Consider the following 24,078-nt stretch of genomic DNA (forward strand, 5'->3'; position numbering starts at 1 on the left):
AATTAAATTATCCGGATGCATCGGGATATAGGCCTACAACGTAGGCCTATTTTTCACCCCCTGGCACAGGTGTTAAAGACATTGGACTTTTTTTAGGTGGCCTCTCAATTGCTGCATATTAATGAGCGTCCAAACACCGCGCGCGTGCCCTGTGCTATTTTTAAACTCAGCGGGGGATCGGATTCGGACGGCTAGCGCATCACCTGACATGCGTTGTTGACTTGGCATCCCCTCCCCCCCCAGGTGTTATGTCATAGACCTTTTCGCAAATACTGGGGCGCGCGCGTAAAGCTTGGAATTAGGTGCATTGTGGTCTAGCTGGTATCCAAATTTGATCCATATCTATCCCACAATGCACCTCATTCAACAGTCTGCGCTTGCGCATTGGTATTTGCGATAAGGTCTATGGGTGTAGAACCGTAGTTAAAAAAAAATCCTGCAAATAAGTCACATAATAATACAATAAAATGCTTGGAATGTTGAGAAAAACGCAAAACTAAACACTTCTAACCAATGGAGAATGATTGTCACTGAGCACGTGCCGCTCTAATTACGTGGTCCCAAACATGTTTTAAAAAGAACGGCAATTCGTGTTGCCGCAGTTTAAAAGAAATACACACTGTTATGGCAATGTATATAAACAGTTTTGATTTTGTCCATCGCCTTGTTTAGCACTATTTCTGTACGCACACTTGATTATAATACAACTTAAAACATAACAATTAATATTTATACCCGAGCGACCATAATTCTATCATAATGCGCTTTACTTCATAAAAAAAAACACTGCATGCACTTTACTTTAGCGATAACTTTGGCAACATTATTATTATTTTTGTCTGGATACAGCGGGCGGGAGTAATAATACTGTTATGCCTATTGATATTGTACACCCCTGCTGACGACACACAGGTACGTGTTCGAGACACGGACTTTTGTCAGCTTGCCATCTTCGGTGGCCTCTCAATTGCTGCATACTAATGAGCGTCCAAACACCACGCGCGCGCCCTGTGCTATTTTTAAACTCAGCGGGGGATCGGCCTCGGATGACTGGCACATCTTGTTGACTTGCCCCCCCCCCCCCCCCTCCCACCACATGTGGCTTTAGATAAATATCCAGCAATTATTAACTGAGCATGTAAACAATAAATACGATAAAGAAATTGTTGAGAAAAATGCAAAACAAACCATCCCTACCAGCAATAATAAGAACACGTGTGGACAACGCATAACGAACGCGTGGTCCCAAACAGGTTTTTAAAAATAACGGCAAAACCATTGTTTCAGCGCTTATACTGCTGGCAATGTTTATAATTATTATCTCCAGTTTTGAAATGTTCATCGCCTGTGCTGTACTGTTTTTGTCATGCATGCTTAGGATTTGAAGACAAAATATTTATTAGTATAAAAAAGATAATAATTAATTTTAAGAGACCGCGTACTTTACTGGTCAAAAATAAGGGCGCCCTCTTGTGAAACATCAAACACGCGGTTTTTTTTTTACTGGTCGAAAGCAAGGGCGCCCTCTTGGGAAACACTAAACACGAGTTTACAGTTTTAATTATTGAAATAATTAATTTGAGACCGCGTACTTTTTACTGGTCGAAAGTAAGGGCGCCCTCCTGTGAAAAACAAAACCAAAACAATAACAAAGATCGGGCCCTTTAAATATCGTAACAGCTGATTAACCGAACAACTTCCTAACAAACATGGCACTACCGATCAAACTTTTCGAAGGAGCTGCCCATGCTAGTCTGTACCACAAGTTTCGGCCTTATGTACCTCATCAGGTTTTCGAGAGAATATTGTGCCATTTGCAGGAGAAGGTAGGCAGGAGTCGGAAACCGTTAACTCTTTATTAATTTCTAAAACCGTATCAATAACAAATGAAACATGATCATCATGCAATATTGACTCGTATTGTGACATTATGATTTATTTTGTGTGTAGGCTAGCATTATTGTCATTTTGTGCTAAATATGATACTGCTTTCAATCCTGACCCTGGGCTTGTTCTATGATACTTGGTCTATATTTATTAAACTAATCATTAAAATTGTATTAACATTTCATTAAAAAGTTAAATAATTTTGAATTTGTTAAAATACCCCTCCCCCCCCCTCCAGAGTCCATGTCCCCCGCTCTCGAAGCAACCACTTATGGGTATATTTATGTATGTAAAAACAAGGTGTATAACAATTGGAAAAAACTGCCAATGTGGCAGGGGGATGCCCCCAAAAAAATCCAGTACCTTTAAGTGTTTTCTTAATCTGAGTGACAAATACATAAATAATAATGGATAAAATATTCCACATCTTTTATTAAATCCAATTCCAGAAATCACAGCCCTTCAAGCTTGCTATTGATGTCGGGTGTGGGTCGGGTCAAATGACACGACCTTTGGCCTCGCATTTTGAAAAGGTCATCGGAGTTGATGTGAGTCAGTCGCAGCTGGAAGCGGCGAGGCAGATTACTAATTCACCCAACGTAGATTACAGGTAAGCATGAAGCTCTGGAAGTGTCGTCCGATGGGTTGAGATCCTTAAGCCGTGTCTGAAACGGCAACTTCAGGTACAGCTATTGCTAGATTATGCGCATCTGCATGTTCTTCAATACTGGCAAACACGCTGATATATCCATAGCTTTAGCCAAAGTCACTTACCAGACACGGCCTGAGATAATCTACTGCGGGATGATGACACCCACCGGGCGACGATCCTGAAGTTAGATGTCTTCTTCCAAATATATTTTATTTAAGGAAGGTGACGTCATGCAAGTAAGATGTTGACAACTAGAGATAAAATATCTTCCGGTTGTAAAACATCTGCACTAGCAATGCAAAGGTCTTGGGTTCGAACCCCAAGTGATTTGCCTGTGGTTTTTTTTCCACAGAACTCGGGGGAAAGTGTGTAAGGGTAAAACAACTTTTATTTCCCTTCCTTTTGTCGTTGAATTTCCTGTCTTTGACCGATTGACAGGATAGGAGTTGCTGAGAAGCTTCCAGCCGAGGACGGTACTGTTGACCTAGTAACAAGCTCCCAGGCTGTCCACTGGTTTGACTATGATGCATTCTTAAAAGAGGTTCATCGTGTATTGCGCCCTCATGGTTCCTTGGCCATCATTGCCCATGGGAATCGCGTGCCGCATACGTGCAAGGAAAACGACCGGTCGAAAGATGAGAAACTTGAGAAGCTCCACACAGACGTAAGTGTCACTGTCACAAAAACTATAAAAGGGGACATCGACTTCTTAGATTTACAATTTTCTTAAAGGGTGCCCTTTACCAAAAAGAAAATGCCTTGGTGCCCTTCCAAAACAAGCATACAGGCCGGTCACTCTCAGCTTTGAAACTCTCTCTAGCAATACAGACCTCACCCTAAAACTCACATTATTGTTTAATCATTTAGTTCTACGAGGGATCAGCTTTAGCGCCATATTGGAGTGAACGCCGCAAACACATCGACAACTTGTATTCCGACTTCACTATACCCTACGTAGGGAGTATACGGTAAGCCCCAGTATTTATTAGAATGGGAGAGTGAGGTGTATACTAGCCTGAAGGCTCGTGAATAACGCCAGAGAGTGGCCTCCAGCCTAGGTCAATCCCCGTCCATCTTCACCTTTCACCTAGATCGCAAGTGCAGCTGCCAAACGTCAAACGTCTCGGACCAATCAAAACACATCCAATTGTATCCAATGAAATCACTGGTTCTGAAAAGCAAATACCTGTCTTTATACTTGCAGATAAAGACAGGGAACCAGTCTAGGTGTATTCATACGCATGTTGCAGGTCACAGGGCCTTGTGGATAGGACACTAGAGGGCGCTATTTTGTGTGAAACTGTCGGCAAATTGCCTTGTCGGTTTTTTCTAACAATTGATTTTGTTTGAATGTTCACAGAGATGATACCACCATTGAAATGATTGAAGAGATGAATGTGGCTTCATTTATCGGGTATCTACGTTCCTGGTCGGCGTATCAATCATTCTCAGAACAGAATCCAGAGGCCACGGATCCCTTGGCTGAGTTTTACGAAAGGTAGGCAGGAGTTAATCCTTTAGAGACAAGATAAGTTCTTTACAATGATCAGCATACCCCCAGAATCGTGGCCGAGCGGTTAAGAGATCAGACCTTTTCAAGGGAGTGTGGGTTTGGGAGTGGTGACATAAGAGTCCTTAAGCAAGACACTTAACTACTGCTTCGTCCTTCGGATGGAGCGTAAAGCTGTAGGTCCCGTGTGTTGTTATAACACCATTCAACGCACGTGAAAGAACCCAGTACATTGTACACACTAATTGCAAAGAGGAGGGGTACGCTCGGTGTCTTGCAGTGTAATTTTCTTCAACTATATAGAAAGGTTTGCGGTAACACCATGTAACGACTATCTCTATGAGTTGGGGTAGTTCTGAAAAGAACCGTTGGTTTCAACTCGACGTTTCGATCAGTATGCTCTGATCCTCTTCTGGAGAAAGACGTATGTTCTGATCGTCTTCTGGCTTTCTCTAGATCGTCTTCTGGCTTTCTCTAGAAGCAATCAGAGCATACTGATCGAAACGTCGAGTTGAAACCAACGGTTCTTTTCAGAACCACCCCAACTCATTAGAGATAGTCGTTACATGGTGTTACCACAAACCTTTCTATATCGTATTTCCACCATGCAAGGTTTCAAATCCTACTTTTCTTCAACTATGAAGGCTTCATTAGAAGGGAAGAAGAAGACATGGTTTTGACACCCTTGTAGAAACACCTTGCCCCAAGGCACATGTTAATTTCCCTCATGGGGGACAGAATCTCCCAGAGGCAGTTTTCCCTACCTTTCACCTCTGTAGACCCCGGTACAAATCCAACCTTAAACCGGAGCACTGCATGTGGATTGCGATTTCTAGTTTCTACCTGTAGAATTGTACTGGGGTTGTCCTCCTACATCTCAAACTGAACAAAGACTTCTGGGCCCAATTTCAAAGCGCTGCTAAGCACAAACATTTGCTTAGCATGATATTTCTTCCATGATAAAAAACAGGATTACCAACCAAATGTCCAGTCGTTGTATGTTGCTTTCTAGCTGCTGTTTGCTTGTCCTGAAAATCATGTGTAAATTTGGTTGGCATTCCTGTTTTTATCAACGGAGAAATGTCATGCTAAGCAAATTTGTTGTGCTTAGCAGCGCAATGAAATTGGGCCCTGGTTTCCTATTCAGACTGTTATTGGCGCTAACTGTGCTGGTGGATGTGTAATCAAAATAAGATAAATAGTTAGTAAACATTTGGTAAACGACAAACAATCGCATCATGTCTGACTGCTTCCTGTCAAAGACATAACTCGTATTTCTTCAATTTTTGTCACAGATTAATGGAGATCCTTGGTGTGGACAAGAAAGAAGATCAAACGATGATTACGTTGAAAGCTCCGATGGTTTTGCTTCTCGGTAGGAAACCGTCCGAATAACACAAGAAAATCATGACAAGTTTTATATTAATAATAAACTAGTATAGTAAAAACAGCAATGATAACATTGAAAGCTCCGATGGTGTTGCTTCTCGGTAGGAAACCGTTCGAATAACACAAGTAAATCATGACAAGTTTTACATTAATAATAAACTCATATAATAAAAATAGCAATTCTAAAGACCGATCATTGGTTGTCATGGCTGAGCAGTCTAGAAGTGGGTTAAGTTCTGTAATTTACAGATAGTGTATGTTTTTTAATGAGTTTTGTGGGTATTAATATTGAATTATTAGTAAATCATTCGGCCAAATTTACCTCATGTAGTAACTTTTAAGTTAAAATTTTAAAAAGTATTTCTTAACAATAAAGAAGAAAACAAAAAATTCACAAATGCAACTCTGGTGAGTGAGTGATTTCGGCAAAATTTACTACTTGGTGTAATTTTTAAAATTTTATTTTAATAAGTATTTCTTGACAATTTAATAAATACAAAGACAACAAAATACTTACAAAAAAAAACAACTAAAGCCAATTCCAAAATTCTGTACAGAAAACAATTCCAGTAGTTTATTAAATGCAGCCACTTCTTAAAATCCCCACATGGTTTGTTGGTTTCATAATAACTCAATCGACATACGATGGTTTCACAACAACAGAAATCAATTCTTTATGTACAAAAACGAAAACACACATACCGAATGCTTTCCCATACACAGTACAACAATCAATTTTGCATAATTTCTTTTTGGGTGCGTTCTATTAGCCTCCCTGGGTCTACCCCACGGTGCTCACTCGGGTGAGCCCCTGACAAGAGTTAATCCAACGATCACTCGCTGCTCTCGTGGTGACATCATGCATCTCGGGCCAGCCCCAAGTGAGACCCGCTCCACAAGCAGGGCACTGGGGGCCGACCTTGGTGAGCCCCTGGAACGACGTCAAAGCTGTTCGAACGCACCGGGGGGGGGGGGGGGGGGGGGGGGGGCAGACCGGGGTCGACCCAGGGAAGCTAAACGAACGCACCCTATCTGTGGTTAATACATGTACATAATAAGAGAATGAGGAAAATCCAATCATTAAAATAACCACAAAACAATATGAAATCGCACAATATGTTTATATAGCTTACATGATAGTGTATCAATATTGCCTGTGACAGTCTGTAAATCAAGTTTACTTACAAAATTCTCTTGGTATCTAAAACATTAAAGGCCTATTTAAAACTGCATAGTAGGGTTTTGGGGGTAAGCAACTTCGGTAAGTAGGAATTTGGGGTAAGCAGGTCTGGGAAACAAAAAATGGACCCTAACTCATGATCCTCCTTTGAGACAAATTGCTTACCAGATTAAAGTAACCAGCCTAACTTCGTGCACAAACAATTTGTGACTGGTAGCCTACTCATTTTGGGTAAGCATGCAGACGAATATTCCGCAATATTTTTGATGAAATTGTGCCCAGTCATAAACATTTGTTATAGCCCTAATTAAGGGGGACATGCGAGATGGTTTTCAATAAAACAATTCAAAATTGACTGAAACTGGATAATTGTCAGCTTTGCACATGAATTGTCCAGTGTTCCGAGGCAACAGTTTTTTTATAAACATCATCACAGTTCTCACTAGGGTGTCACTACAAGTTCTAAAAGCTATATCATCATGGGTGGTTTCTTATTTTTTCTTATTTTTTCTTATTTTTACAAAATATTATAATAAATATATAAACCTATTGTGTACATAATTGAATAGAGACAAAACAATACCTACTTGTACCTATGGCTGAAAATTCTAACTTACAGATAAAACAAACATTAGATGACTGTACAAGTCTGGACATTGGTGCATTATTCTTATAGGTTGTTTAAACACACTGGACACTATTGGTAATTACTCAAAATAATTATCAGCATAAAACCTCAATTTGGTAATGGGGAGAAGTTGATAGTATAAAACATTGTGAGAAACGGCTACCTCTGAAGTGACATAATTTTCCAGAAATTTGATTTCGAGACCTCAAGTTAAGAATTTGAGGTCTCGAAATCAAGCATCTGAAAACACACAACTTCGTGTGACGAGGGTGTTTTTTCTTTCATTATCTCACAACTTTGATGACCAATCAAGCTCAAATTTTCACAGGTTTGTTATTTTATGCATATGTTGAGATACACGAAGTGGGAGGACTGATCTTTGACAATTACCAATAGTGTCCACTGCCTTTAAACACACTGGACACATTTGGTAATTGTCAAAAACCAGTCTTCTCACTTGGTGTATCCCAACATATGCATAAAATAACAAACATGTGGAAATTTGAACTGTGACTTGGTCATCGAAGTTACGAGATAATAATGGACGAAAATACACCCTTGTCACATGAAGTTGTGTGCTTTCATTCTGAGGTCTCGAATAAAATTCAAGTATTTTAGTCAAAAAATATTTCTTACTCAAAAACTATGTTACTTCAGAGGGGGTCGTTTCTCCTAATGTTTTATACTATCAACAGCTCTCCATTGCTCCAAGTAAGTTTTTATGCTAACAATTATTTTGAGCAATTACCAATAAAGTCCAGTGCCTTTAAAGTGAAAACATTTGAAGATAATAAAACTATGTATTTTTATGCAATTTACTAGTTCAATTACCCACTTATTGGAGACCAGTGGTTAAAAGGGTGAAAGGTCATAAGCAAAGACAACCTGTTGATGATGTAAAAATGCTTTTAGAGTAAAAATTATGTTCATATCCCACTGTCCCTCTGGAGCAGGAAATACAAAGTATACATGACTTTAAAACGAATTATATTATATGATAGAGTGGTACTGTACAATTGTGGAAAAAAAAGAGGTTTTATTTTGTAACTAATTTTTATCAACAACAATTTTTACTGCATGATTCTTTTGATTTTCAATTGGTTTTGTTATATTTCCCCGATTACAAAAGAAGTTGATTTCAAATGAAGCGTAACTGAAATTTATTATCGCTAAAAAAATTACATAATATTACGTAACAATGCAAATTATTTCTAGTTATTAAAACACAAGGAGTAGATTTATTTGTTTTTAGTATTGCTTGTGTGGGTGATAATAATACTTCATAAAAACACAGTTTCAAAAATCATTCAAACCAAAATCAAACAATTATTTTGTAGATTTCAAAAATAGTCACTCCTATGTTGTTAACATGCAAACAAATTGATGAAACAAAAAGTTGTGTACCATTAATGAAAAAATGGATGACAGTTTTAAAAAGAAAAAAAATTCAATCGTTATTGTAATAGAAAAGTTTTAAAAACCATTCAGAAATAATTTGATATGTGTGGTTTTCTGAGCATTCATTCAAATTTGTGTGAAGATTTTTCATAAAAATTATTACCAATGAGTGACATAAAACCCTCGTCAATGTTTAAGAAAAAAACTTTTTAAAAATTTAGAAATAATAATTAGTAAAAAAAAACCAGCAGTATAGTTTTAAAAAGATCAATTTGTGTAATCAAGTTTTTACAAACCTGTTAATTGTGACGTTTATAAATGTAATACAGAATTCTTTAAACGATTAGGATTAAGACCAATTAAGCACCAAGAGTCATGAATTTAAATACAAATGATTACAATAATTTAAGAGCTTGAAATAGTTCCCTCTTTTGGTCACGGTGAACCAACCAAAAAAAGACGAAACCTCATCGGCACTCACTCCTCAGAAATAACCTACCGATAAAATGTTCAAGCTAGAATTTAAAACACCAGCTGGGAATGTACAATAAATCCCAACCAGCCCAACTGACTCAAAAACGTGACCTGCGAACAAAGATTGCGAGTAATGAGTTCTTTCGTTTTGTCGTTGAGACTAAATTATCAGAGGAAAAAGTAGTTCCCGTCAGTTTTTCCCAGGTTCACTCTCATCTTGTGGGTCGCAGGTTACATTTTGAATCGTCTCCTCTATACACATTGGTCGATATAAAATAAGTCAACATAAATAATGTAAGTCGTGAGAAGAAATAAAAGTGCACCATTCAAATTTGATTTTACATTCCCTTCGCTGCAAAAATCCAGCTCTCTTAAATTCCAACTCTGCTCGCCAACTACAGATATTTATACATCGATATTGATGTGCAGGCTTTTTTCAACAATAATAAGCCTTAAGTTTTTAACAGCTCCTATAGAGTCCTCAGACTAGTCCTAAGTTAGGACAATCTTTGTGAAATCGACCCCAGGAACTATTTTCCCCCGACACCATTCTTGTGGGAAAATTCACCTGTCCCAAATAGTGGATCGGAAATAACGTGGTGGGTTTGTAACGGTTGAAAGGCCTTCAGAGCTAACAAGGTGTAAGTAAAACTGGTTGACATAAGAAGACGTTTTAAAACCGTGAACAATCTATATACATTAAAGCTATTCTTAAAATTTGATTTTTCTGAAAGAGGGGAGAAGTTTCTGCGAGTGTGAAGGGGAGGTCTCGGCGGGAGGAAATCCAGGTAAATTTAAATCCTCTCACCCTAAAAAGATAAAGCCTCGACAAGGTGAAGTAGACAAATGGAATGTGACCATTTCAAACCTACCGTTATAACATTTAATTTTATTCTCCGCTCATGTAGTTGTGGTGGCACCAATGCTCCAATCAACCAATCACAAGGCTCATAGATGACCATAAAGTATATGACCAATATGATTGGTCGATAATTAGGACGGTTTAAAAACATTCTAAATGCAAATGCAAGAAGGAATATGAACTTCAAAAAAGACAAACAATGTCACACTTCTGCTATCTCCTGGTGATTTCTCAGTGGAAGAGATTGAGACTTGGTGTAGAAATTAGCACGGTGCCACATCTGCAACTTCAATCTTAAAAGTACGCCATTCGCTCCTCTTGCAACTTCACTCCCTTACTACAAATTACTCCTCCCTTTCTCGTGATTAGTCCATGTGTTATGCGTCTGGGTAGCCACAGAACGCTGAAGGCCTTTCTTCTCTCGCGTCGTTATATAGATGTAGACTATTTTCTTCAAGTTCGACGTCAGCTATGCAGCCCACAAAGGCTCGTCTGAAGTCAAACGGCACATTGGATTGAAGATTTGCATGTCCGCCTGTCGTGGAAAACAAAAGTAAACAAGCCATTTATCACCTAAGATTGTTTTAAAGACGCTAGCTTTGATCCAGATTGGTAGACTTGCCCAGTCCCTCCCGAAACAATCGATGTTGATCCCTTTACTAGTGACTGTTCCAAAAACTTGCGTCACAAATCAAGACCACATAGGACCCTATCTTGACAAACACTTAGTATCATAGAAGTAAGCCAAAAACTTGCGTCACAAATCAAGACCACCTAGGACCCTATCTTGACAAACACTTAGTATCATAGAAGTAAGCCTGGGAGTTCCTTCGTTTTCCCTGACTATTGTTAGAAGATATAAAAGCTTTAAAACACCTAGATATTAATCTGTGATAAACTGACCCAACCTACAACCTCTTCCTCAAACAATACTTACCAATCCACATAATGCCATCTGTGTTTAAGAAAGACGCCCCCGGCTTGGAGGCTGCCAATGATGGCGCTTCATCATCTACTTGAATACTGCCCTCACGCTGAGCTCTGAAACACACAAAAGAAGCGGCGCACAATTTCTCATGAAAAGTCTTTTAGAAGTCATATTCAAGTAATTCCGTATACTCGTTAAATTTGAATAAACTTGTAAAAGTCGCAACCAAAATGCTAAACAGTTTCGGTAAAAATCTTTGAGAGAAACCAACTCATGAATTACAAACACACGGTCTCCTGACGATGACTAGAGCAAGCTAGTCGAAAAAGTTGGGCCCAATTTAAGAACTCACTCCGTGGTAGTGCCGTTAATAACGATCCTGTAACCTAAAGTATTAGTCCCAACTGATTTGCTATACCTTCCGCCCAGGTAGAAAGTTAATAAGCAGGACAGTTCTTTTCAGAGCTGAGAAGTCAATACATAAAGACAATAATGTCGCGCAAAAGCAATTTTGCTGTTGAAAAAAGACAAATGAGTGAAACGGCTGGGGATACTTCTTTTTATATGGTGTGACGTGGCTGAGCGTCACACCAGGACTCAAGCTTTAGTGTTTCTAATCAACAGAGTGGGGGGTCGACAGTAAATGTACACAGCCTTTGCCTCTCCCGATCTACCTACCTGGATATGGTGACTGTGTGCCATCGGTCGTCGCTGACTGCGCCTGGCGCTCTTATTCTTTTAACACCACTTCCTAAGTTATAGCCAAACTCAACGCTGCCGTCTATGACAGCCACGGCGATGAAGTCACCGTTAGCTTGATTGATGCTGTTGTAGAGCAACAGACCGGATTCCTGCAGTGTCCGGAAACGCAGCTTGATGATGTTGGTCATCTGAGCTTTTTTACTGAAGATAGAGCGGAAGGAAACAAAAAAAGAGGAAAGAGAACAAATTGAGACTTGAAAAAATGAAGGGAAAAAAAAAATGAAATACTGTCTTTGACAATCTTGTAACCAATAGCCATCTTGTTAAATCTTGCAATATTTTTTCAAAAAAAGAAAAGAAAAATAACATAACAAAATAATAATACTGTCTATGACAAATGTGACCATCGCAACAATCTTGTTATTTATGCAAACTCTGTTAGGGTCATATGTCAGGCACAATTAACAATGGTTTAAAAAAAATTCCAGTTGACTGACCCCTAATATTGTCAAACAAAGTTTCCATTGTCTCTGGTTTTCTGATAAGTTGAATTTTCTCCATATTTCCAAAACAATATTGTTTTAAATACATCTCTGTTATTTCAACATACAGAATCTTGGAGTGAAGGCTTACATTTTCAATGATGCTGTGTTTGAATAACTAAAGTAACTTCTTCCGTCAAAGGACACTGGAGCGTTGGTGTCTGGTCGCTCAGTGACTGGCTGAAGTCCGCCATCATCTGCGAAAACAAAATCAAATCAAAATACCCATAAGAATTATAATTTCCCTGCCCTTTCCTGTTCTCCACAAATAGTTTTGTCATGAACTAACTTTGTTGTGTCTGTTTTCTTTCTTTTGGTTTAACTGCGTCTTGAACACCCAGCAGGGTGGATGTGTGCATTATAAATCTTTGATACTATTTTTATTACCTCCACTGGATGTCGATGCTTCCATCGATACACACTTGCTCCCTACAATCTGGCTTTGAGGTGGGCATTCACACGTGTAGCTTTCCCCGTCAGGAACGCACATGAACGTGTGCATACACGGTGCGCCGACGCATGGATGCTCCACGAATGCCTCGATGTTGACTTGGTTCAAGGCGGCTTGGATCAAGTCTGGAACCACCTCACGGTCGATGGCAAACTACAACATGAGGCAAATAGATTTTGTTGGGAAAAGAAGAACAATTATAAGTAGGATTTGAAACTTTGCATGGTGGAAATTTGATATGGAAAGGTTTGCGGTAACACCATGTAATGACTATCTTTAATTATGAGAATTTATCAGTACATTATATATAGAAATGTAACAAAATCAAAAGCGCATAAAAGTGTACCAAAAAAAACATTGCTCAGAAACCTTGCAAGAGAAAAATACTGAGCGCTTTGAGACGCCCATCGGTGTAATAAAAGGCTATATAAGAACTCAATTTTATTTATTTATTGCTGCTTACCATTTTGATACCGCCAACAAAGCCGTCTGTGATGCCAGCTTTCCTAGAGAGGTGCGAGTAGTTATCGGTTCCACCAATGAAGAGACTTTTCTTGAGGTTAAGTTGTTTGGCCGATCCCTGTCAATGACATCAATCAAACAACAAAATACACGTACTAAAATCAATTCAGTTTATCAAAATAAAGTCAACACTAAAATGGAATCTGAGAAGTTTATTTGTTTATTTTAATTTTCTTCCCACTATATATCAACACTAAAATATTGCTTAGCAAATAATTTTGCTAAGCAAAAAAAACCCAAAAAACAAAATGAGTTGGGCACCAGTTGCAACCACGGAGCTTTGAGGAGTTAAAGCTGGTAACCAGTGTCTGTTAAGCAAAGTCTGTCAGTGCTAAGCAAGTTTTTGCGCTTACAGGCTTCATGAAATCTGGCCCAGGGAAGTAGAAATGCATCTTACCAATGATTCTCCCATCGCGACCATGATGCCGTCGATGTAAAGCATTCCATCGACCTTCATCCTTGTAGCTTCAACAACATGCCACTCATCTAGACTCAGTTTATCAGGGCTCCTGTGAAGAACGAATCAAACAATACCAACATACATGTATATTAATTTTGGTTTTACCCCTACACCAATGTGTTAGCACTGTATACTCGGTACTTTCTTGGTACCCACTGCTAAAATATAGGATTTGAACTGCCTCTAGCCACCGGGCAATCTCGGTGGTCTAGTTGGTAAGACATCTGCTCTAAAATTGCAAAGATCGTGGGTTTAAATCCCACCCAATAAATATGCCTGCGATATTTTCCCACCGTTTTTTTCCCACAAAATCCTTCGTACTTTGTCATATCTTCGGTTTTTAAAACTCTATTGTGCAAACTGAGAAATTATACATGTTTATACTGATGTTTTTTGAATTATTTCAATTTGATTTTAAAGTCACATACTTTTATATAAATAATGTTCTTTTGCGAATCGGCTACAATTCGCGCGTGATAGGAAGGAGAGTATTGAAACTCTAATCATTCGTTTTTAACAATTTTGTAATGAGGGAATGAGTATGGTATCCTGACCTTTTATAAATTGAATATCAAAATAATACCCTGTCCTACCATTGGGTTTTCTACTTTTATTATAAGTTAAAGGCAACGTCCACCAACTCAAACTCTGCTGCAATATACATTAGGCTTTCAAGCAAAAACACAAATTTGCAAGGAAAGAAGGTCAAAAGGTCAAATGTAAGGGGTAGATAACACAACAACAGTTGTTTTCTGTTCATTCCTTTGAGTGTGGACAGCATAAAATAACATTGACAGTTATCAGCAATGATCAAAGAATTCGGTTGACTTGCACCGCCAATCAACAGATCAGTTTTCTTGAGGAACATCTAAAAACCTTTTTGTATCAAGCTGGCGCTGAGTGTACTTGAGGATAAACTGTTATCAGACGCATGCTCATAGGATAGGGACACATAAAGCGTGTTTGCGTCCCATATCCAAGTTGGGTTTCAGCAGAGGGGCTTTATTTTTCTGTATTCCAAGAGCCTTGCATGGAAGGATGTTCTGGTCGCACTGGAAGAGGAAGACCGAAAGCCAGACGGACTGACAACATTCATGCACTTAAAGGCAGTGGACACTATTGGTAATTACTCAACATAATTACTACTATAAAAACTTACTTGGTATATTATTAGCATAAAACCTCACTTGGTGACGAGTAATGGGGAGAGGTTGATGGTATAAAACATTGTGAGAAACGGCTCCCTCTGAAGTGGAGTAGTTTTCGAGTAAGAAGTAATTTTCCACGAATTTGATTTTGAGACCTCTGATTTAGAATTTGAGATCTCACACCAAGCATCTCAAAGCACACAAGTTCATGTGACAAGGGTGTTTTTTCTTTCATTATTATCTCGCAACTCTGATGACCGTTTTTTTTTATTTTATGCATTTGTTGAGATACAACCAGTGAGAAGGCTGGTCTTTGACAATTACCAACAGTGTCCAGTGTCTTTAAAAGACATAACATGCATAACCTAACGACAACCGCTCTGGACAGGGGGGTTTGAAGAGATTTCGGTTCCCGGACCACCATGGGACGGCTGACGCCCCAATGAACTTGAAAGAGAGATTCCACGAGTGGCACGTTTAATATCTAAATAGCATAAGGTACAGATTGTCATGCAGCATGCCGACACAACAAATGAATTTCAAACAAAACACTTTCGACTTCACACACCAAAATACCTTAACACATGTAGCGTGTTGTCCGTTATATAGTTAGGACTGATCGTACAGGATGAAAAAGTGTGATGAAATGATTCAATGTTTAGACAGAAAAGAAGAAGAAATGTTAGTAGTCATGAAACAGATAAATGATAAAGAAGCACAGCCATAATAATTTTTGTTTCAAAGACACAAAGCCTTCGAAAAAGACTCTGCTACATTAGGATCGAAAAGTCAAGCCATTTACTATTGTTTTGTATTTATACCATACAATGAAGGTTTTTTAAGTTGGTAAGCAGTTAACAACGGCTTATTCTATATTCTGAATTGGGACAGGTTATAAGCAGGATACAGGAAGTGGATTCCAAAGTTAGAAAGGAAGGAGAGAAGAAGTTTGACGAGTACTATTGAATAGTTAAGCTTTTAGAACAGTTGCAGTACATGAGTGTCAATAAGTAGAGAAATGTGTGGTGCGACCCAAAAGTATGGTAATGAGAGAACAAGATATGAGAGTCCAGTGGTAGTCATAACATGAGGAAGTAAACAAATTAAAGAACGAATTGTTTGTACCAAAAAGAAGTCAACAAATGACTTGTTTTAATTTTTCCTAAAGACATGATCCACCTACCTGATTTCAGCCGTCCCCGAGCCCAAGTTATAGCGAAATTCCAAGTATCCGTCGACCAAGTTGAGCGAGATGAAATCCCCGTTGCCGTTTGTGCTCTGGCCATTGTAGAAGATCATCCCGTTGGGTTTGGTAGCGAGGAACTCCACCTCGATCGTGATTCTGGACGGAGCACTCAGTCCGGGCAACTCGATGAAGGAGTTTCCATTGAAGCCTGGAACGAACGGGATCGCTGGCTCTGGAACTATTTCTATGGGAAGTAAAATTTAAGCGTTGTCGTTGTTTGTAGGTTGTTTTGTTCCTATTCGTACGTCCTCTGTTTGTCCGTCTATCTTGTCTCTCTGTCTGTCCACGGGCTGATTACTACAAGCCTTGACTTGTCAAATCGGCTAACATAATGTTCCTTTTCTTTGACTTAATAAAAACTTAAACTACTCTGTTCACTCTGATGCATTCTGCAATGCTGTGTTTTTGACAGTATGGAAATAAATGTAAAACGAATTGAATGACAAAGTAGGAATAAACCACAATGGAAAATGACTGTGGGTAACTTTTGAAAACAATTAGTGGTTGAATAACGAAAAATCAACTGTTAATTTGAACATATATTCCAAATTGAAATTGTTTTCATATGAAATTGCTTTTTTCAAGAACTTTGTATAAATTAGAGTTAAACAAGATGATTTGAGTTCACAGAAAAAACACAATCTTCTTGGGATATTTTGTTTGTTTTTGATACGCTCGAGACGGGCACAATTTATTCTTACCTCTGTCGCACATGTCACCCTTCCATCCTGTCGGACAATCACACCGGTACCCGCCCTCTGGCAGCGGTGTACACGTCGCTCCAGTGTAGCACATATTACCCTCACACGGATCAACAAATACATCACCGCAAAGAGGACCTAAACAAGACAAAATAAAAAAACATGAGCGTCACTGAGTGATGGATTTGAGCGCTCTATAAGAAGCATGCCTATTATAACCTCGTTTGGTAATTACTCAAAGTATATTGAAGCATTAAAACTGACTTGGTAATGCAATGAAGAACTGTTGATAATAATAATAATAATAATAATACACGGTTTTTATATAGCGCTTTTTCACGGGGTGTCTCAAAGCGCTTCCAGCATTATTACCCCTGGTCACTGGGCCTTAAATCATTCCTTAAACCATCTCAGCTCCCTGGGGAGTATACAGCCTGTGCGACAATTATATGCGCTACATGGCTAAACCAATCACAAGAACCATCTCTGCCCTCACAGGTACCCATTTACCCCTGGGTGGAGAGAAGCAATTATAGTTAAGTGTCTTGCTCAGGGACACAAGTGTCACGACCTGGATTCGAACCCACACTCTGCTGAACAGAAGCATCAGAGCTTGAGTTCCGTGCTCTTATCCACTCGGCCACGACACCCCCATAGTATAAAACAGTGTGAGAAACAATTTCCTCTGAAGTAATGTAACGTAGTTTTTGAGAAAGAGGTAATTCTCACTAAAATATTTTGATCTGAGAAAGGCTTCAGGCCTGAAGCCTTTCTCAGGCATCTGAAAGAACACAACTTTGTGCAACAAGGGTGTTTCTTCTTCCATTATTTTCTTGCAACTTCGATGACCAATTGAGTCCAAATTTTCAAAGCTTGTTACTTTAAGCATGTCGGGATACACGAAGTGAGAATACTGTTCTTTGGGGAATGACATCCCTGAGAATATCGGAAATACGTACCGACGAATCCGTCCACGCATTCACAGGTGAACTGCTCAGCTGTTGTGGGTGTACAAGTAGCGTTGTTCAGGCACGGCTGTTTAAGACAGGGATCATTTCCGCATTCGCCGACGTTGGCTCCGTAGAGGATGGCCCCAGCGGGATGATAGACATCAAGGGTTTTGCCGTTAACCTCCAGGTAGCCGATACATCCTACGAAACCCTTCGTTGTGCCAGCTACTCTGTAAATCCTACAGTTGATAACATAGAATAACATAACAATTAACATTTATAAGACGCTGTTTCATCCTACGAAACTCTCCAGGAATCCAATACATCCTACGGAACCCTTCGTGGTGCCAGCTTCGCTGTAAATCCTACAGTTGATAATATGACATAACATAACATAACATAACATAACCATTAAAATTTACAAGACCTTCATGAATTGTAGATGAAGTAACTGATTCCCTTATCACAGTAGGATGATTGTTCCAAATCATTGGCACAGCTACACTGAAAGCTTTTTGACCTTTGTTTGCTTGGGGAACAAGCATGCGCTGGACAGAAACACATTCAATCATTTATTCATTCATTCAGAAATGTTTATTTCTACAATCCCAGAAAAATTTAACACAGATACTGAGCAGAGGTTTCGTGAAATGAATCATGCATACAAAAATCCAGACTCTATGAAGGGAACCCCTCATAATAAAAAAAACCTTAAGACCTGGCATTACAGGGTTTGGTAGTCGAGATGAAAATTTCTTGAGGAAAATCACTTACGCTTCTTTGTCCTGGGGTACATCGCCAACGAAGAGGTCGCTCGTAAGGGTCAGTCCAGATGACCCGGCATTGCTTGACCCCTTGACCGGTGTCTCTCCATCCACGCTGATGCTGCCGTCGCGCTTATCGCGACTCACGCGCACCGTGTACCAGTGAAGTGGTTGGATGGTAACCTTGCTCCGGATAACCACAGCATCGCTGGAACCCAGGTCAAACCTCATGGACGAAAGAAAGAAATCAAAATTAGGGTTTTGGAAAAAAACAAAAAAAAACAAGGCAGGATGATGGAACAGTTTGCCTCGGAAGGCGTGTTGATATGCTTTAAAGGAACTGGACACCTTTGGTAATCATCAAAGACCAGTCTTCTCACCTGGTGTATCTCAACATATGCTTAAAACAACAAACATGTGACAATTTGAACAATGTTAAATTCTATCAACAGCTCTCCTTTGCTCGTTACCGAGTAAGTTTTTATGGCAACAATTATTTTAAGTAATTACCAATAGTGTCCACTGCCTTTAAGCAAGAAAATGTGAGGGAATGCGCCAAAAAGCAATGAATACAAATTATAATAATAGTTTGAGGCAATGATCAAAGTGAGATTAAAGTAAGTGGGTTTACAATAGGATTCTGTTGGTCCAAAAAATTTGTATTGATTGAAAATAATTCATGGCCTTTTTGCATTTTTTCCATAGGTCCTTTTGGTTTGGTTTTAAGTAGTTTGCAAAAGCTAATGTACTTTCAACAAAAGCATGAAACAAAGATGTAATGTAGACCTATTTTCTCTTTTCGATGAATGATTCTTTATTTCTAAGTAATTAATACGGGATGTTTGCGTGCAAATCGATCTAATTTTGTAAATGTTGGGGAACTCCCACAGAGTGGAAGGTAATAACAGATGATTAAAGATTATTGCGTACAGCAGCACAGTACAGATTTGTGCAGAAATTAGTTTTAAAAACTTGACTTCAATATAAACAAGTCTGTAAAGACTTTTGACGTCACTTCAGTAGCGCTCTCACAAACAGGCTAAAAGGTGGTTACTCATTGGCTAGTCCTGTGCGATGCGCGTACATATCTGTGCATTTTCTATGTTTCATGATTGGTTTAGTTCTAAGAAGGCGGCAGAAAGAATAACGGTCTGATATTCGACCCTAGCAGTGTCTTTCTCTCAATTAGCCTTGGAGAAAGACTCTGCCAGTGGTTGCAACCCCAGGCCATTAAATATTTGTTCCTTTCATTTACCATAAGTCCTTTGGCTGGTAAGCAGTTTTGCGACAGCTAATTCTCTTTTCTCAAGAAATTAGTATAAAACTCTATGAATAAAGAGGTATACGGACAAGCAGGGAAAAGCAGTAGGATGGTGCTGAGAGTTGTGCAAAGAGACAAGCCATGCAAAGTGCGTTTTTTTGTTATTTGTGCGGTTTCAGAACCATCAAGCCCTAATTGCTCAGATAAACACAAATTCTATCTTCTCACGTAAAACAAGAAGTAACAAACTACCAGGCAAATTGACTGGCTAAATTTTCAAAACAATTCTGGTCTGAACAAAGAGAGATTGACTAGAGCGGGACGGGAACCTGCAATAATCTTTGGGTTTTCAGATGGCATGAATAACCAAAGTTGAAACTGTGTCCAAAGATGAGGAACTGAATAGGAGCATAAGCTGACTTGATGGTTCTGAGCAAAGTTAGAAACTGAAACGGTTTACTCTGCAGTTAGCAAACTAAAACGGTTTACTTTATGGTTGGTAAACTAACGTGGTTTACCTTGTGGATAGCAAATGGAAAAGGTTTACCTTGCAGTTTGCAAACTAGAACTGTTTACCGTGCAGTTATCAAACTGAAACTGTTTACCGCGCCGTTTGCAAACTGAAAAGGTCTAATGAGCGGTTAGCAAACTGGAAAGGTTTACCGTGCGGTTAGCTACCTTACGGTTGCAAACTGAAAAGGTTAACTGTGCAGTTAACAAACTGAAACGGTTTACCATGCAGTTAGCAAACTGGAACGTTTGACCTTGCGGTAAGCTACTTTCAATTCAATTCAATTCAATTCTTGACGGTTGCAAACTGAAATGGTTTACCGTGCAGTGTGCAAACTGAAAAGGTTTAATGTGCGGTTAGCAAACTGGAAAGGTTTGCCGTGCGGTTAGCAAACTGGAAAGGTTTACCTTGCGGTTAGCAAACTAAGTAATGTTACCTTACGGTTACCGGGGGTAGTTAAGTAGGCATTTTTAGATTAGCCCTCTAGTTGCAGAGGCGAGTAGGAGTAGGGGAGGCGCTTCATGCTTCTTCGTCAACTCGGCAAATCACAACAAAAAATGTCAATACTCACTCGGGTGCCACATTGTACCTTAGCTCCACAGAACCGTTGACGATTGCGAGCGAGATGTAGTCGCCGTTCTCGGCGTCTTCTTGGCCGTTGAACAGGAGAAGGCCCTCTGCCTCCTCCGTTTGGAACTCCAGAGTGATGTCGACGCTGAAGAAAGCTCTCATCTTGGGGAATGCGAGGTAGGAGAACTCGGAGAGAGATGGCGTCATGAAGGTCACCGCTGAGGAAAATAACGAGAGCTGGTCAACCATTCAATTTCATCAATTAAAATTGGAGGCTTCAGGCCCGAAGTCTGTTATTATTTGAGTGAGAAATTATCTCTTTTTCTCAAAAACTAAGTCACTTCAACGGGAGTGGTTTCTCGAAATGTTTTATACTAACAATGTTTTTTGCATAATTACAAATAGTGTCCATAGAGTGGCTCTCAAGGAGTAAGTAGGTAGTAGAAATTCATCTTAAAAGGCTTTGGTACCTTTTGTATATGAAGATGTTTGTAATATAGCTTACCTGTAGAAGTTTAAGCTTCATTTGTTTTTTTGAGAGGAAAAAAACAAAACAATTAAAGAGCAATATTTCAAGAGTCTCATAAATCCACTGTACATCCGCTAAAATAAAATAAGTTTGCTCATACCTTCTTCGCAGACGGGGCCGCCCCATCCGATCGGGCAGATGCACAAATAACCTTGGGACGACGTTTCCCTTTCAAGACAGGTTCCTCCGTGAAGACACATTATTCTCTCACAAATGGGCACCGGGGCAGGCTCCGTCGCTAGTGGAAAAATGCAAAATAATTAAATACGTGGCAACAAAACCCACAGCAGCCAGAAACTTCTTGTACCAAAATGCCCATAGCGGCCACAAACAACAGCAAGATCTGACCTACTTCAAATCAAACAAAAATGTTAAAACAAAGGTCACATCCTGAATTGACATTTACCAATGTTTCCCATGTTGACGTGGTACCTATGTTTCTAAGCCAAACCAAATCTCTGCTGCTTACTAGTTTTCAGACACAGGGTTAAAGCATTATTTTTGTTGTAAAGCGCCTCGGGGTTGGTTTAGCATGATGCACTATTTGCTTAAATACTATTATTTTAAAAAGGGAAAGTGACAATCCCTGATTAAACTGGTAGCTTTAAGATTTATAAAAAAAAAATAAAAAATAACAATCAATAACTAAACGGCTGGCCTTCTTGAGTGCATTGACTTACTTTGTACTGGTAGTTGTGTGGTCAATTCGGGCACCATCTGTGTAGTGGACAACGGTGTGACTGTTGTTGGATCCATGGAACTGGTGCGGAAAAACGTCGTCAAGGTTTCCGTCAGAGGCTTGGTGGTTGCTTTCGTTCTAACCTCCAGGGTCTTGGTCGTGGTTGTCATCGTGGGAGTAGACGGGAGAGATGTCAAAGGAAGACTTTCACTGGGTGGGGTAGTCGTGTCTGCCATGGTCGGAGAGCTTGAATGGGAAGCCATTGTTTTGGAAGTCATACTTGTACCGGAAGTCATGCTGGGCCCGGAAGTCACTGTTGTACCAGAAGTCATTGAAGTACCGGAAGTCATGCTGGTACCGGAAGTAGTTGTTGTACCAGAAGTCATGCTGGTACCGGAAGTCATGCTGGTACGGGAAGTCATCGTTGGCATGCTCGTCTCATCCACGACTCGAACAGTCGTCTGCGAGGGGTTTGTGCTTGTCTGTGACTGTGGGAAATTGAACCTTGTGGATGCTTCGTTGGTCTTGGACTCGCTGCTGCCGATGGTGTTGGACTCGCTGCTGCCGATGGCGTTCGACGTGCTGTCGCGCATCACAGCGGTCCGAGGGGCCGTCTGACTTGTAATTTGTGGCTGGGTTATGGCAGGGTCGTCGGAAGGTGGAGATTGAATGGTTGTCGCATCGGGAGGCATTTCAGTCACTGGAGAAGACGCCATGGTCGGACTGGACTTTGGAGACGTCATTTTCGTTGTTGACATTGTAGGGACAATTTTAGTGGCTGTGAAATGAATGACAGGAGATTATTGGGCTTGATATTTGATTCTCGAAAAAAAGTAGGAAAACTTGACAGGAGTTGACTTTTCAGGCTATTTAGTAGCATGTTTATCGTGACAAATGAGGATAAATAATAGATTCAAGAGTGCATGATATTATGTGCGGGACCGTTACTCACTTGTCATTCCGGGCAACAGAGGGCAGCCTTCCCCTTCTGGATTTGTCTTAAGCGTTTCCTGATCGTCGCAGCAACCAAACTCGGCCTCTAGACATTCCAGAGGTACAGTCATAGGCGTCATGACAACAGCTAAAACAAACAAATAGAAAAAATACACAATATTTAAAAATAAAAATTGGTGTAAAACTAAGAAGTATTTAAAGGAAGAAGCTGGTTTGTTTTGGAGTGGGTTAATTTTTTTCTTTCTAGAAAAGGACATCTCAACAGGTGGTCCTCGGTTTGTGGCCTGCGCCACATTTACCGCAAAAAAAGTACAACAACTTACTCTCGCAGATACCCTTGGCATATACTTGAAGATCTCTCTGCAGCCGGCAAGCAAAGACTTTCATCTGGCACTCATTACCGTACGTCTGTCCGTCCGTGCCGCACACCGGCTCGAAGAGCGCCGGGCATTCTGAGGGGCAGACGCAGGTAGCTAGTCCGTCCATGAAGGTACAGGTGGCGTGGAAACGGCAGTTGAGTTGCTCGCAGAGATTGGAATTGTCGTCCACTACGGTCACAACTTGATTGGATAAAGAAGTTTAACAGATGTTAAATTTGCATCGGGGATAAAGAATAATATTTGATTTTACCCCGCACCAATGTGTGTCAGTAAGCAATGAATAAAATCCACAGCATATTACTTGGGTGCGATTGGAACCCACAACATTTACCTTTTTTTTAAATATTTTTTGTTTATGCAAGTCGCCCAAAACCAGGCTAAAAGCCACTCTAGGTTAAGGGCTACAAAGAAGAAAACATAGACAAGCAGAACTCAGTGGAGGTGAAGGTAGGAATTGACCTTCCTCTTAAAAGATGGAAGATCATAGGATGAATGGAAACATGCACCAGGCAAGGAGTTCAAAAGAGATGCAGTACGAGGGAAAAAGAGCAGTGGGATTCTAGAGCAGTGTCCGACCAAGTAGACCATCGAGATTGCCCAGTAGCTAGAGGCAGTACGAATCCTAGCAGCGGGTCCTGGCACCCATGAGCTGCCGTGGCGCTCCAGTGGCATTTTCTTACACAAAATCAACCTCTATACCCTCGCAGGTATCCCATGTATACCACTGTGTGAAGACAAGCAATTATAGTAAAGCATTCTTGCTCTTGCTCAAGGACACAAGTGCCATGACCGGGATTCAA

At 39.9% G+C, this 24,078-nt stretch overlaps 2 protein-coding genes across 4 annotated transcripts in view; one reads left to right on the forward strand and one right to left on the reverse strand.

Annotated features, from left to right (window-relative positions):
• The first annotated feature begins 1,621 nt into the window (after positions 1 to 1,621).
• LOC117302715 (putative methyltransferase DDB_G0268948) lies at positions 1,622 to 7,376 on the forward strand. The gene is made up of 6 exons (XM_033786716.1): positions 1,622 to 1,826; positions 2,337 to 2,497; positions 2,978 to 3,203; positions 3,407 to 3,507; positions 3,900 to 4,037; positions 5,345 to 7,376. The coding sequence occupies exons 1-6, from the start codon at positions 1,710 to 1,712 to the stop codon at positions 5,442 to 5,444; spliced, it is 843 nt and encodes a 280-aa protein (XP_033642607.1). The 5' UTR covers positions 1,622 to 1,709; the 3' UTR covers positions 5,445 to 7,376.
• Positions 7,377 to 7,963: 587 nt separating this feature from the next.
• LOC117302105 (agrin-like) overlaps positions 7,964 to 24,078 on the reverse strand; it is a 47,962-nt gene continuing 31,847 nt past the window's right edge. For 2 of the 3 annotated variants that reach the window (XM_033785902.1, XM_033785901.1), the window contains 17 exons: positions 23,222 to 23,458; positions 22,897 to 23,025; positions 21,946 to 22,722; positions 21,366 to 21,503; positions 20,738 to 20,954; positions 18,405 to 18,620; positions 17,640 to 17,869; positions 16,681 to 16,818; positions 15,917 to 16,163; positions 15,310 to 15,348; positions 13,523 to 13,634; positions 13,067 to 13,183; positions 12,540 to 12,756; positions 12,244 to 12,349; positions 11,587 to 11,811; positions 10,918 to 11,021; positions 7,964 to 10,515 (listed from right to left, as the gene is read on the reverse strand). In XM_033785902.1, coding sequence (XP_033641793.1) covers positions 10,358 to 10,515; positions 10,918 to 11,021; positions 11,587 to 11,811; positions 12,244 to 12,349; positions 12,540 to 12,756; positions 13,067 to 13,183; positions 13,523 to 13,634; positions 15,310 to 15,348; positions 15,917 to 16,163; positions 16,681 to 16,818; positions 17,640 to 17,869; positions 18,405 to 18,620; positions 20,738 to 20,954; positions 21,366 to 21,503; positions 21,946 to 22,722; positions 22,897 to 23,025; positions 23,222 to 23,458 — 3,407 coding nt within the window. In that variant the 3' untranslated portion in view covers positions 7,964 to 10,357. The remainder of the gene's footprint in view (positions 10,516 to 10,917; positions 11,022 to 11,586; positions 11,812 to 12,243; positions 12,350 to 12,539; positions 12,757 to 13,066; positions 13,184 to 13,522; positions 13,635 to 15,309; positions 15,349 to 15,916; positions 16,164 to 16,680; positions 16,819 to 17,639; positions 17,870 to 18,404; positions 18,621 to 20,737; positions 20,955 to 21,365; positions 21,504 to 21,945; positions 22,723 to 22,896; positions 23,026 to 23,221; positions 23,459 to 24,078) is intronic. The other variant, XM_033785903.1, reaches the window with a different exon arrangement.

This window comes from Asterias rubens, chromosome 18 (genome assembly GCF_902459465.1).
Source record: "Asterias rubens chromosome 18, eAstRub1.3, whole genome shotgun sequence".
NCBI classification, from domain to species: Eukaryota; Metazoa; Echinodermata; class Asteroidea; order Forcipulatida; family Asteriidae; genus Asterias; species Asterias rubens.

Bases quoted from the DNA above. Each gene is read 5' to 3' on its own strand.
- LOC117302715 (XM_033786716.1), top strand. From the start codon at position 1,710: ATGGCACTACCGATCAAACTTTTCGAAGGAGCTGCCCATGCTAGTCTG. The intron at 1,827-2,336 runs GTAGGCAGGAGT...ATCCAATTCCAG, and splicing joins TGTGCCATTTGCAGGAGAAG to AAATCACAGCCCTTCAAGCT. The intron at 4,038-5,344 runs GTAGGCAGGAGT...TTTTTGTCACAG, and splicing joins TTGGCTGAGTTTTACGAAAG to ATTAATGGAGATCCTTGGTG.